The sequence below is a fragment of the Thunnus maccoyii genome, chromosome 19, assembly GCF_910596095.1.
Source record: "Thunnus maccoyii chromosome 19, fThuMac1.1, whole genome shotgun sequence".
NCBI lineage: Eukaryota > Metazoa > Chordata > Actinopteri > Scombriformes > Scombridae > Thunnus > Thunnus maccoyii.
Window position 1 is genome coordinate 19461640 of NC_056551.1, and position 15420 is coordinate 19477059.

The window sequence follows — 15420 nt, forward strand, 5'->3', positions numbered from 1 at the left end:
ATTTGAGGAGAGCAGATAATGCAGAAACAAAAGGGAGAAAAAAAGAAAATTTGAGGCTGGCACAGCAGTTTATAAGGATCCCTTTAAAAGTGCTGTGTGTAGAATTTAGTGGCGACTAGCTGAACGGACTTGGCAGAAATGGAATATAATATTCATGAATACAGTTTAATTAGTGTATAAGCACCTGAAAATAATAATTGTTGTGTTTTCCGTACCTTAGAATGAACCCTTTATATCTACATAAGGAGTGGTTCCCCCTCCATGGAGCTTGCCATGTTGCACCGCCATATTTCCACTAGGGATGTCAGTTTCGGGTAATTTTGCTTTCGACAGACCGACACCCATTAACTGGTAACTAACAGGTTAATTTTGTAAGAAAAGTTGTGATGTAGCTTTCGTTTGTGAGAGCTGTCCAGCAGTTGATGTTCAGAGCTAACATCCTTCTTCTCCTCAAAGTGTTTTTAATATATGTTTAATCACAGTGGCTCTAGATGGCATAACGTACTCGATCTCGAGATACAAATATAAATAATTATACGACCTTGATTATAAGATAAATAACGTTACTTTCTAAATATAACTTACATCATAGTATAGTTACATACTCACACTCTCCTGGGTTCCGGGTTCTGGGAAGTGATAAAAAAACATGTTGGTATTTATAAGACTGCCTGTTTATCTTTTTGAGATCCTTATCATCTGTGACAATTTTATTTGGCAGCTTGACATATTCTGTTTCTGCAGGAGAGACGTCAGAAGACACTTTGGACTTGTTTTCATTTGTCATGAATTTATTTCATCCGTGTCAGAAAAACATATTACATGAGTCTTCAGAAACTCCTGTATGTTAAACTGGACTAACGAAACACTTTAAGTGCTGGCTGACTCTAACACACTTACTTTACTGTAAACAGACTTTAAGACACTCGCTAGCCTAGCAACATTAATGCTACAAACAACCCATAATGCAACACTCCGTGTAGAAGCCGGTGTTACACTGGTACTTTCTCCATGCAAAAAGAGGATCTGATGTTGTGAACACGTAACTGTCTAGCTGTTAGTGGAGTGTGTATGCAAATTAACCTATAGACCAACATGCGTAACTGGTCAAAAATATTCTCTGCAGCTAACCAATTAATGGTTAACTGTTGACATCCCTAATTTCTACAGTAGCCTAGAACGGACAAACCAAACACTGGCTCTAGAGAGGGCCTTCCATGTTTTTCGCAAGCTTCATGGCCACCGCAGGTTCACCTACACTCTTGGAAGGGGAAGGGGAGGGGTATTCAGTTGGTTGCAATCTGCAACCTCACCACTAGATGCCACTAAATCTTACACACTACACCTTTAAATGTGTCCCATCATTTCACCAAAGAGAAGAGTGGAAGCATGAAAGCGATGAAGCAGGAGCCATGAAATCAATTTTAAAAGATGCATGAAAAGGAAAAGGCATTTGAAGGGTATATTTGCCCCCAGAAATGTGAAAAAGTGACTGAACATAAACTTCACTTGGTATTTTGTACACACATACAACATCTGGCTGCAGTTTCACTCACATTGTATGATCGTGGTACAGCTCTTTGGATAGTATCGGTTTCATTAGATTTTACAGTGTTGTAATAAACTAGTTAAACCCGTTTACAGTGTTTACAGATGTCTTTCATTACACTGGAATTCACCACAGTCACAGTCTCCCCTTTTATCATTGATTGAAGTGGGGACAATTACAACATCAAAGATAACTGGCCCTTAATAAAATGACAATTGCAGTATATCTGCAACAACACCTTGTACAATAAGGCTGTGGACTAGATTTCGTAATGCAGTTACTCCCGCCTCGTGATGATACTAAAGTCCCAGGCAGCAGCAATTGAGAGTAAACAGATGTAAAGTAATAGTTCACCCATAAATGACCATAAAAACACAAACAGCTTGTGCAGGTTAATCCAAGTGTTTTCTGGCTGAACGACTGCGCCATGGGTCCATAACTGATGTGCAGTCAGGGAAATATGTGTTATTAATCAAATACAAATTAGGGCAGTAATGGCAAGATAGAGATTCCAAGAAGTCAAAGGACATCACTTTACAAAGCCAGAAGAAATGATCATAACAAGGCATTACCCGGAACACTAAGCACCCTTTGTACTTCCTTATTTAGCTTGTTGAATCTATGAATGCATATGAGAGGAAAAAACACTCGACGCACTGAAATAATAGCTGATGTTGAATATCAGGGTGAGAAGGTGAAAGTTGTCTCTGTAGATGTTGTGTGCAACAGATCGTTGCTACATCCTCTGTCAGTTTACTAAAATGAACAGGGCTGCCAGTGTCTTACACTCTTAGACTGACGCTGGTTGGAGTCCTGATTGAGAAATCTCTTGGGTGGAAATTCTATGACCATAGTTTTTGTAATAAATCCACATCAATCTCAGCTTTTGATGTGATTAATTTATGTGAAGTATACATTTTAGCAAGTCTACACATGATAATCAGTGAGCTTTGCTGATGAGTTGGTGTAGAATTATTGCCATACAAGTTACAAAACATATTTTCTGAAACAAAAACTGTTATTTAAGTCATGCTGAAGAAAAGCTTATACACAGTTACTTTTACATTCTTTTAGGGCTGCAACTAATGTTTATTTTCATTAACGATTAATCTGTCGATTATATTCTTGATTAATCAGTTAGTTGTTTGGTCCCTGAAGATATTCAGTTTCCTGTCATAGGGGACTAAAGAAACCAGAAAAGCTTCACATTTGAGAAGCTGGAATCAGAGAATTTGGACTTTTTTTTGTTAAAGAAATGAAACACATAATGAATCAATTATCAAACTAGTTGTTGATTAATTTTATAGTTGACAACTAAGCATTGAATTGACTAATTGTTGCAGCTGTGTTTGCTTTGTATGTGTTTAAAGAACAAGGCTGGCAATATTTTATATTTATGTCATTGTCAACAAAAATCCTATGAAAAGACCAAAACCAGCTGTCTCTCAGTACTTTCCAACTCCCCCTAGCCTGCCTGTGGCACTCAGCCTCAAGCCCATTTGTTTCAACTGATGAGGTAAATTTTAATAAACAGGTCACAAATACTTTATTTAAACCAATTTCCTTAAACAGCTGGGCACTGTAGTTCTCAACAAATGTTACTCAATCAGAAGTAAATCGTGAACTTCTTAACTATTTGCAGGTGTGGATTTGGTGCGTTAGTGAATATTTTCAGCAGCAGGACGGTGTATGTGGGAAATAAACGACAGTGCCAACATTCATTGTAAAGAATTAACACATAACCCAGTGCAACAATGTGGCTCAGTGATGTGTTTTTAATAGTTTTTGCACAACAATTGAGCTCTGTGGCACAGAGGAATAAATGATATACTGTGAGAGGCAACACAAACAATACTTGTTGGTAGGATCAATTCATTGTTGGTTTTTCATTGGAATAGTTGAGAATAAGAAAAATATTGTTAGACTTAATCTTAAAGATATTTGGTGAGCTTCAATGAGACTGAATGTTCTTTAGAAGCTATGTGTGAATGGGGTTAAAGTTCAGACCATTTGATCTTTCATTGACTAAGGCACTGCTGCAAGGTTTGGTATCACTTCTTATCGTCTCTCATCAAAGGCAAACAAAGCTCAAATGGGTGAAAAGCAATTCTGCTGGTGGTCTTGTGCAGACAGCCTAACTTTAGTCTGTTGGCTTGTCTCAGAACATGACATCTGTTCACTTGGTATGAAAGCAGACTCTCCACTTCCACGTTGCTTGTATTTAGTTTCACCAATAAAGGTTGCAGTTTGTCACAATTATGTACTTGTTGCTGGTGAAGTTTGGTTAGATTGTTGGTACAAATCAGGTACTGAATTATATCCTGTTTGAAGACATAAGGGTCACCCTTACTGTTAATGGTTCAGTATGCTTGAAACGGAATAGGTCGTCTGATATGCTGTCTTGACCATGTTAAAAGAGTATGGCCTCACAATTTTCTCATGTGCAGAGCCAAACCAACAATGAATTGATCCTACTTACAAGTTTTGTGTGTTTATTCAAAGCCTGATATATCTTATTCCTCTGTGCCATAGACCTCCGTTGTTGTCTAAAAATTATTAAAAACATGTCAATGAGCCACATTATTGCACTTTGGCGACATGTTCCTTTGCCACCAAAAGTTTGGTTATGTTACTTTGTTTAGAAACAGCTCCAAAGACTAATAATCACAATTTCAGTCTCCAGAGAGTAGTTCCATGTACAACAGACACCACTGTGCATACGTGGGAATGCGTTTCCGTTTACAGAGCTTCTAGCTAGCTTGTTGTGATGCGTCACACCTCTTGACTTTGTACTGAAATTCATTGGAAATTTTACAGTGTAGCACAAAGTCAAGAGGTTTATAATATGTAGCACAAGATACACAGAACTGCTCTCCGGAGATTTAAAAAGTGGTCACTGTATTTCTAAACAAACTACCACACACGAAGTCTTCGTGGCAAGATAATGGGTCACCCAGTGCAGCGGTGTGTCCCATTGACGTGTTTTTAATAGTTTTTGGAGAACAACAGGTCTAAGAAGAATAAGATATATCAGGCTTTGGATACACACACAATACTTGTAAGTAGGGTTGTTGGTTTGGCTCTGCACATGAGATTTGTGACAATAGGAAAAATATAGAAAATCTCCAGCCACATCCTTTAAAGGCAAAAGTGTTTATACTTGTTCCAAATAACCACACTTGATGGCTTTATTTTCACACCTCCATACACCTGGCAAAAATGCTCTGTAAAGTGGGGTTGATTGATGAATTGTCTGTTACGGAAAGTTAAAAGAATTGTCAGAGGTAGATTATACAAACCTCCTCTCTGACGTCGGAAACAGGGTTTCACACTGAAACAAACCTACAAGCACTTTGTTGACTGGTACTGAGGTCTGAATAAAAAGATATGGCACTTGGTGTTAGCTGAAGTAATTATTGCACACTGTAAGGGTAATGTCGCTGTATTGTAGATTAGTATACTGGTATTTTCCCTGACTAATCAAACTACACATCTGTAATGGGAAGTGCACACTTGGTAAACCCAGTGACAGTGAAATGTTATTCTCTATCATCTGAGCTCAATTTAATCCTTCATACCGTCACAATAGAGATGCACAAGAACAAATACATGACCATGTAATTATAAATCCTTATTTGTTTTTGTTTCTGAAAGTGTTTGGGTATTTCTTCATTTCAATGTGCCTCTCTGTTGTTCAGGCCAATGCCAGTATTATCAATGAGGTTGATGTGGAGAAGATCACAACATTAACAAACCCTTACGTGGATGCCATCAAGAGCCTGTGGAGTGATCCGGGGATTCAGGAATGTTACAATCGGAAGAGGGAATACCAGCTCTCAGACTCGGCCAAATAGTGAGTGTAAACAGAGACCAATAACTCCACAGACACTGCCAAATAGTTTCCACTGTTTCATCCACCAGTTGTCTGTTTATTGCATTCAGTGGGGTCAAGTTCAGTGTTTATTCCATTTATGGTTGTTGACAAAAGCTTACAGTAATAAAAGCAAAGAAATACTAATTAAATTGTTTCCATTTTTTAAATGTGCTTTGTCTTGTATCAATAGCTACCTGAATGACTTGGACCGAATCTCTGATACTGCTTACCTGCCAACCCAGCAGGATGTGCTGAGGGTCAGGGTGCCCACAACAGGTATTATCGAGTACCCCTTTGACCTGGAGAATGTGGTGTTCAGGTGAGTGTTTTATGTTGTTTTTATGTTTTATGATGTTGTGTCTCGATTGCAGCTGAGAAAATAAACAGTGAAAAAGTGCTCTGGAGTTGGGGAAGCCAACATACAGTAGATAATGTCATGCTGTACATAGTTTTATATCATGATGTTGATTTATTTATCATGATATATATTCTGGAAAGTCAATTGGTTAATCTAGTGAGCTTAATAGCTAACAAATCAAGGTATTTGAGTCAATTGGGGGTTAAAGTAAATTGTAAGCAGATGGCAGTGTTGGTGTTTCAGTTGGTCTGTCTTTTTGGTCCACACTCAAATATCTACTAACTATTGGATGGATTGTCATGAAATTTTCTGATGTTCATGTTGCCCAGAGGATGAATTCTGGTGACTTTAGTCTCCCCTTGACTTTTCCTCTAGCGCTACCAGGAGGTCAAATTTCTCACTTGTGAAATATCTCAACATCGACTAGATTGGCACAAAATTTTGAACAGCCATTCAGGTTCCCAGATGACAAAGCCTTGACTTTGGTGATCCCCTGACTTATTCTCTGGTGCCACCTCAAGGTTCACATTTGTGGTGTTTGTGAAATATTAGGTCCCCCTCAGGATGAATTGTAATCGCTTTGATAATCCTTAATGATCCTTAACTTTTCATCGGGCGCCATCATCACGTCAAAACTGTAATTTGTCCAACATGTTGGTTTCTACCTACATACTAAACAAAAAACAAATAAGATTCTCAGCAGCCTAAACTCTGCTTTGCGTTTAGTGCTAATGAGCAAATGTTTGCATGCTAAAATTATACACAACAGCATTGTTATTGTGATCATATTAGCATGTGAGCATATAAGCATGCTGAAATTAGCATTCAGCTTGAAGCCCTGCTGTGCTCGCTGTGTTCCTGTGAATTCTGAGTGTGTAAATCATGGCTGTATTACAGGAACTGGATACTGGACTCAAAGATGGCGCCTGTTCATTCAAATGAAAATTGCCTACCTGACACATAACCCAAAAACTTTTTCTAGCTTCCAGATTTGTTATTCGTTATTTGTCCTGCTAGCCCTGTCAGTTTATTCCCACTCGGCACATAGACTTTACATTGGGATGACGTAACAACCTTTAACATCCCTTTTCTAGGCCCTGGGAAAGTTTCACAAATATGAAACCTTTATGGATTAAAAATAGATAACGCAAAGAGTAATCATTTACCTTGTCTATAAAACTGTTGACAGTTCAAGGTGTCCTGTCAACAGTTTTACTGATGTCTCTTTTATATTGGTCGTCTGTGGAAAAAAGGCTTTTTGGACCACAGGGAATTTTTTTGCTGCAATACCACGAGTGGTCACTGGGACAAATTGGCAGCAAGGTTGAGTGGTGGCGCCTTATCCAGCTCTCTTAATACATCTATAGCATAGATTTATCCAAAGAGAGTGCTGTCAGAAATTCCACAAAGGAACATAAAAAGCAGTGTCCATGGCATGTACATTACTTTCTGCTAACAATCCCACAATACAATGCTCCATATTAGATGCAAAATTACAGCTGTGCTTCTACACCTGTCTGTGATAATGTAAAATTATGACGATTATTGTCTGAAATCTCAGTTTACTGCTTATAATTAAGTAAATTATTGATTGTCTCTTACACAGGGAGTAATGTAATGTAAAATTGTGATAGAGCCTAAATGTCTTTACGTGGTCTTCAAATGCTGTTGATGCACAGTTAATTAATACAACCATATGAAGTTATTTCTCTGCTCTGCTTATTCATCCAGTCCACACTATCAATGATCATTCTCAAAAATGTATTGTGTGTAAAAAATCTTCCAAAATAGTCATCTTCAAAATATTAAGGGTCACATAATCGATATTGTTTTGTTTTTTTTAAATTGACATTGTCACCAAAGCCCTAAGTACTATAACTGTCTGGATGGGTAATATGATAACTTGTTTTTAATGATGTCTTAAACCTGTGGCTGTAGGATGGTGGATGTGGGTGGCCAGCGTTCAGAGAGGAGGAAGTGGATTCACTGTTTTGAGAATGTGACCTCCATCATGTTCCTGGTGGCGCTCAGCGAGTACGATCAGGTCCTCATTGAGTCGGCCAATGAGGTGAGAAATAATGTGTAACAATTACAAGCTAATCTCTATATATATCTTTTTAGTTTTTTGCACAATAGTTTGCAGATGGGGAAGAAAGGGGCTCACAAAGGGATGAGGGGGCAGCTCATGGTTCTCTCTCTTTTCTACCTGACTGAATGTGCATTTTTGTTGTTTAGATGAATATTTTAAATAAAGTTTGTTCGTGTGTCTTGGGAAAAAAAAAGTCAGACTCAGAGTCTGTGTCTTCTGCATAGCAGAGACGAGACCCCACCACTGCCAAGGGATTCTCGTCCTATGCAGCAAACAGCACCGGCGGGGTTACTGTGGCCTATATTGTTGTTCAGTCCATCCCCTCAATATACCCCCTTAATCTGGACCCACCACTCTATTTGGCTGCCGGGAGTTTTAAAAGTTAGCAGCCTGTGTATCTGTAAATGCATCATGTTGTCGCACACTGTCAAGTTAACAATCTTGTTGATGTGTCTTTTTTAGCTGGGAGGTTTAATAGAGAAAGTAAAAATTGGGTGCATTAAAATGCAAGGAGTGAGAGAGTGAAAGTAAACTTTAACTGCATCCTGTTCTCTTCTTACATCTTGCTTCTCATCTTGCGTGTCCTTTTAACACATGATGATGGAACGGATAATACAGCTACTGTTACTTCTAGCACGAATACCCTCAGTGTTTTTCACAGAATTCGATTCTTATCTGAGGCGGTAGCTGACCCGGGAGGGTGGGGGAGTGTATATTAGGTGCTGCACTGCACTGCACTGCATTTTGACAGTGTTGTGTTAAGAACATAGACTAACTTGCACGGTTTCTGCCATTGTATTGCACGTTGACCCCCCTACTGGGCCTAAGCATTTGAGAATTTAAAAAAAAAAAATGTTTTCTAAACAAAAATGTGTTACACAAGTAGTGTAGCTACTTTAAGGAATAGCTCAGTGTGTGGTAGAGAGACCACCACTTTGCGAACTGAGCATATAGGCTACTACAATAAAATAAATCAAATAGCCTTGCTGTTGTTAATTTAAGGCAGCCATGCAGGCAGCCTGCAGCTGTGGCTCCGCCGCCACCTCTACCTGCCGCAGTCTCCCCTAGCCTGTCTCTCACCGGAGCCGGGGAAAATTAAACCGGCTGCATCATGTGTCAGTACTCCGCATCTGTAGATTCATCCACGGAAGAAGTTCTATAATATACTGGATCTTGTAGTGGGACTGACAGGCCTACTGAGGCTTTGAATAAGGAGGATCTTCCCCAGTTTTGCATTTATAAGTGGTTCAGTCACCTGTAGACTGTGTGTGGTTTGAGAATGAGCCTTGTATTTAAATAGGCCGTGTAGTGTTGTAGACCGCTGCGTCTATTTTATGTTTGTTACTCCCGTGTAAGAAAGACATGGTACTGAGACAGTGCACCTGGCCTGTCGCAATCTATCGGCAGTGGCGCTGAACGGTTCGTTAATCGATGCACGTAGAGCGCCGTGTGCTGTCCTCAGTGCTGAAACATTTGAACGTGACTGGCAGCTAGTTTTCTTTTTTTGCTCTTCAGAACAAGCTTGTCTGACAAAGTGTCTTCACCGTATGTATTCTTAAACATAGGCTTGCTTGGCTCAATAAGTGACAGTTTGTGTTTATGGTTAGGATAGGATAGAAGAGGATAGGATATATCAGCTATTTTACAGTTGTGAATTTTAAAATGACTTTATCAGAAGGGCCCCTCAAGAATGCTCCGCCCCCCTCTGTGCTCACAGAGGCTTGTTCACCTGATGAGATTACAGCCAATTGAATTTACTCACACAAAAAATCACTGCTGAAGTACGGCTGTCTAACACTATGTTTGAATTCATATTTCTACACATACTTAGACGTGTATGTCATGTCTTTTAAAGAATCGAATGGAGGAAAGCATGGCCTTGTTCCGGACCATCATAACCTACAAGTGGTTCGAGCAGTCCTCAGTCATCCTGTTCCTCAACAAGATAGACTTACTGGAGGAAAAAATCATGTATTCACATTTGGTCGACTACTTCCCTGAATATGATGGTGAGAGGAAACTGTTTATTCCTTGCAAAAACATTGAGACATGTTAGTTGTTTTCTGCTCATGGTCCCATTTTACTCAGTCTCTGTCAGGTTGCCTAACAATGATGTCATTTAAACACCTGACGTTAGAAAATCTTGGGAAATGAGAGGAAATTCAATGTGCTGTTGTCCTGTAATTACCATGTTTGGCCACAAGTAGTCACAAGTGACAATTATTCATAATAGTAAATGCTGAAATATAGTGTAATAGTGCACAAGTAGTCATCAAACTGACTCTGTAATGTCAGTTATAGAGCAGTATGTATAAAGTTAGCTAACGCTGGAACATTTTGTTGCTTATGAATTTAACTTTTCATTTGTAAGAGGAAGATTGGGTTTTTTCTTTGTGCTAGTTGCACTTTAATGCTCTGAAATAATTTGATTTTAGAGTGCTAGCGTCTTTTATATTCTTGAACTTTTATGAACTACTAAAATGACTCATTTACTGTTTTCTCTTTCCTCCAGGTCCCCAGCAGGATGTCAAAGCAGGGAAAGAGTTCATCTTAAATATGTTTGTGAGTCTCAATCCAAACATGAAAAAATTAATCTATTACCACTTCACCTGTGCCACAGACACAGACAACATTCGATTCGTTTTCCGTGCGGTGAAGGACCACATCTTGCAGGAAAACCTGGAAGTCTACAACTTGGTTTAAAACTGTGATGGTGCTGCTGTAATTCAATCTACCTTGTACAGCTGGCAGTCAAGAGAGCTCTGCAGTGCTTCAGTTTGCCTCACGCTGCTGCTGAACACTATAATCCAAAACAGGAAATTGTGAAACTACAGAGCTTGTCGCCAAATGACTGTACTACTGATGTATTTCAAATTCTCCTGTTAGGCTCTTTGGAAATGGATTTCTCCAGCTATAATGAAGTGTGTCCTGACAATTAAAGTGCTGCCTTAGTGAGGAGTCTATTATAGTATGCACTCAAATTTATGAAGCTCTTTATGAACATTTTGAGCAGTAACAGTATAAATGCATGTGGATGAATTGAGAGGGGAAAAAGGTATTTTAGTGGCCTCCTAAGCCTCTGAGGACTAGTAATGTACTAGGTCTCTCCTTCAGGGAATCTGTGGAAGTGAATGTAGACTAACTGCAGTGCAGCACTTCATATCACTAACCCAAATGTTCATGTTTTTCTTTTTGAACAGTTTAAAACACTCTAAATACTTAATTTGTGTCTTGACTTAATGGGAAACTAGTCATAATCAACACTAATGACACATTTACTTTAATACATTTATTGGTTTGCACACTGTACATTTCGTAACATCAGTATTTGTACTAAAATTCTGCATGTGTGTTCCTCACTCGGTTGAGTATAATAATTTCCACAGTGTTGTTTCAAATTCATTCATTTCGCATTAGTCTGTGATGTCATTGTTCAGTGTTAAACCACTTTTTGTGTGCACAGCATAAATGATATATTTTTATGTAATTTAACAAACATTTAAAGGGAATCCTACTAGATTCTGCTACATTAGCACTCCTTTTTTGTTTTTGTTGTTGTGTCAAAGCTGTAGAATTAAATGTTGTGTATATTCATTTCACTGACAGTTTTTGATAGTCTTTTAAGTAATTTTTTTTAATCCTAAAAATCATTTTTGTAAATGACTTCAGAATTTGCTACATTATTTATCTGAATGCATATTGTAAATATCGCATGGTACAGTAATTTCCTAGCCCCCCTATTTGCATCAATGGCAATGTAAAAGGCCAACTGCTGAAGAGAGAACTATTAAATAATCTCTCAGGCATTAAACTAGTTCATTCTTGATCTTAATTCACATGCTTTTCAACGGCATGATATAAATGAATAAAAAGCTAATGAGAGCATATCCATGGCACTAATGTTTACACAGTCTCTCTTCTTGTTAAAAAATAATGACAGTCTAATTTGTACATTTTAATTTATGGTTGTGTTTCACTGTCACTGCAGTGTCTTATATTATGCAGCCTTAGTGTTTTTAATAATGTGATTGAATAAACAGACATGTTGCTGTTCACATGTTGCTCAGGTTTTCATTCCTTGTCTGTGTTTACAAATCAGCTCCGGCACACAGTTGGTGTGCCATTCAAGTGTTTGTCTTCTTGGCTGCTCCATCAGCTGGTTCAACAGTGTTAGTCCTGAAATCCTCCTTTGTGATGCATCCATCTGGCTGGTGCCTGCAGCAGCACTTCTGATAGGGATCCATATTTTTAGTGTTGTACATGGAGATATGTAGTGTGGTAAAGAATCTTTATTTTTGGAGGAAGATGCTGAAACTAATGTGGCAGCAGTATATGGCACTAGTAACCTGCCATGATGGATGAAAGGGGTGAAAAGGCTGTTGTGAACCTTCCAGATCAAATCAACCCTGATCCAAATCTGCCCAATATCCATCTTTCATACTACATGCCAGCCAAGCACAATATCCATTGGATATAACGAATTAAAGAGCTGAAACTAACAGTTATTTTGATTATCAGATAATCTACTGATTATTTGATTAATCTTTTCTCAGTAAAATGTTGGAAGTGCAGAGCCAAAGATGACATATTGAAAGACTTGTTTTGTTTGACCAACAGTTAATAACACAAAAAACAGAAAATCGTCCCATTTGAAAAGCTGGAACCAAGTGACCTCCTATGTCATGGTGTTCACAGATGCGTCCCTGACGGGGTGGGGGGGGCAACTGCCTGGGGAGAGCGATAGGTAGTGTGTGGTCTTCAAGGAAAAACCGACATCAATCTTCTCGAACTTCTCGAAGGGACCTCCATGTAGTCCCTCTGGACTTTGCCAATGCCTTTGGTTCAGTGCCCCATGAACTCCTATGGTCTGCCTTCAACTTCTTCCACATACCGGACACCACCTCTGAGTTTACCACCTCTTGGCAGTGCCTGGAAGTAGGCAACATGGCGGGATGCACTATCTCAAGCCTCGCATTCACAATGGCAATGGAGATCATAATCCAAGCCTCAAATTGCGTTGTGGGTGGACGGTTGCTTGACTCTGGTCTGTGCCTTCCTCCTCTCAGAGGAGGGACAACATTACAACTCTGACCACCACCGCTCCGTGCACCAGGAGACCACTCGGAAAACTGGAGGAGAACCTCAGCGGGGCCTGTATGAAAATAAAACTATCCAAGTCACACAGCATCTCAATTGTCAAGGGAGTGCTCTCTGACCTTAAAGTTTTCATCGTAGATGACCCAATCCCAACAGTATCCAAACAGCCTGTTAAAAGCCTTGGAAGGTGATGATGCAAGCCTGAAGGACAAAGACCAGGTGCAACAACTGTGGAGGGAGATCAGCAGTGGCCTACAGACCATCAACAATACCCAACTGCCTGGAAGATTAAAGAGCTGGTGTTTGCAGTTTGGGCTTCTACCCCGATCTCAACAGTGGAGAAACTGGAAAGAGGAATCACAGGATGCATCAAGAAATAGCTCAGAGTTCCATGATACCGTACCACCATAGGCATAGGAGATGGTGTCCTCAAGCTGCCCTTCACCAGTCTCACGGAGGAGTTCAGAAGCAAGACTGCAGATGACACTGAATGAGATTCAGTGGTGGGCAACAACACACTGGCCTTGGCATCTGGATACAAATGGAGACCAGCCAAAGCAGTGGAGGAGGCAACAGCAGCTCTCAGACATGCGGACATTGTGGGACATGTTCAGCAAGGAAGAGGAGGCCTTGGGCTAACAACTAGCCACCCAACTTGTAATAAGGCCACAGCATCAGAACGGAGAAATAAGGTGATGGAGGAAGTACGCCATCAGGTAACTTTACACAACTCTGATATGTAAAGCTGGCCAATGAAAACAGAGTGGGCTCATCGAGAGGGGGGGGCTTTAAAGAGACAGGAGCTCAAATGGTCTGTAAAGAGACAGTGTTTACTGAGGGGCTGCATAAAGGTTCAGTATAAAATTAATAAAGAGTTTTTTGAACTATGAATCATGCAAAGCTACTCTAGTGGAGTCCAGAAATAAAAATTTAGAGCTGGAAATGAGCATAATAGGTCCTCTTTAAAGATATTTTGTTAACCTCTTGTTCCATTCCTAATTTAGATTTGAGACTTTCAGGCATTATAAGACCTATTATAAATTTTTGGCAGTGGTGGAAGTATTCAGATCCTTAAGTAAAAGTATCAACACAGCAATGTAAAATTAAAAAAAAACAAAAACTTCATTACAAGTAAAAAGTACATAAGTATTAACATCAAAATATATTCAAAGTATTAAAGTGAAACTACTAATTTCGTCCCTCTGATTATTATATATGACATCAGATTATTAATACTGAAGCATCAGTGTGTAAGCAGCATGTTACTGTTGTAGCTGCTGGAGGTGGAGCTAGTTTGAACTACTTCATCTATGGTTAGATATGAAACTTAGAAGTTTAGGGGGGAAAAAATCACTGTTTGGTGGAGCTGTTAACAACTCAGACATCTGAAATGTGAACCTGACTACACACTGCTTTTTGTAAGACGTCAAAAGCCAAAAAGATTGGAAACCACTGGTTTAATCTTTAACAACGTGTTTTATTTTAAAAGCTTGTTATATTATCCATTGTGTCAAATCTTCATCTGGAAAGTAACTGTAGCAAGTCTAGCTGCTACCGTGCGCTCCCTCAGCATACAACACTAACATGACAGATCAATCACAGAGAACTCTTGTATTCTCCACTGCATGCACACACTTTAACATAACTACTTAACATGAAGCCACCATGTGCCTGTGGTTGGCCTGCTTCTTCTGGCGCATGCGGTCAGGTCTCCGTCCCACAAAATAATAGGTTAAGGCTTGGCCAGACGATATCTGACATCCAGCCTGTCTGTCTCTGTGGTGTGCAGCAGTCATCTGAGGTCCAGCACACTACTGCATTTGAAAGGGAGAGTACAATTAGTCAACAAGTACCAGCTGTGCCAATCAACTCATCTGGCACTGTTCTCCTGAGCCATCTCCACACCTCTCTCTCCTGCAGCTGAACACCAACCACACCCACTTCCACAGTATCTAAAGCTGTCAAATAAATTTAGTGGAGTAAAAAGTACAGTATTTCCCTCTCCAATGTAGTGGAGTGGAAGTATAAAGTAGCATTAAATGGAAATAACCAAGTAAAGTATAAGTACATCAAAATTTTAAATGTTCTTGGTTACTATCCACCACTGGGAATTAGAATATGTATCATGCTCTCTTTGTAATTGGTTTCGAGTGAAGGTGAAGTGTGTCAGTCTGCATCCGTAGTTTCCTCGTTAACACTGGAAATTGGTTCCCATAATGTAATAGTGAAAGCCCACACGATTTCCCATCAGAGTACAGCCCTCCATCACATGATGCACTGTTTTTCCCAGGAAAGAGAGGCATGAGGCAGAGAAAAACTGCATGCAGAGGAAGATAACAAGACTTTTATGTAAAGACAAACAGAAAAGGTGGCATGGGAATCCTTCTCTTTCCGTAAACAATGACTTAAGAACTTACTTAAGTAAAAGTGTAGCACCAAAATGCACTTAAAGT

The 15420-nt window shown here is 39.4% G+C and overlaps 1 protein-coding gene across 3 annotated transcripts in view; it reads left to right on the top strand.

The window, feature by feature from the left end:
- The window catches only part of LOC121885318 (guanine nucleotide-binding protein G(q) subunit alpha-like), an 18256-nt gene extending 6331 nt beyond the window's left edge, over window positions 1-11925 (top strand). For all 3 annotated transcript variants that reach the window (XM_042394674.1, XM_042394671.1, XM_042394673.1), the window contains 5 exons: window positions 5248-5402; window positions 5614-5742; window positions 7720-7849; window positions 9726-9879; window positions 10383-11925. In XM_042394674.1, the coding sequence (XP_042250608.1) occupies window positions 5248-5402; window positions 5614-5742; window positions 7720-7849; window positions 9726-9879; window positions 10383-10573 (759 nt within the window). In that variant the 3' untranslated portion in view covers window positions 10574-11925. The remainder of the gene's footprint in view (window positions 1-5247; window positions 5403-5613; window positions 5743-7719; window positions 7850-9725; window positions 9880-10382) is intronic.
- The last annotated feature ends 3495 nt before the right edge of the window (window positions 11926-15420 follow it).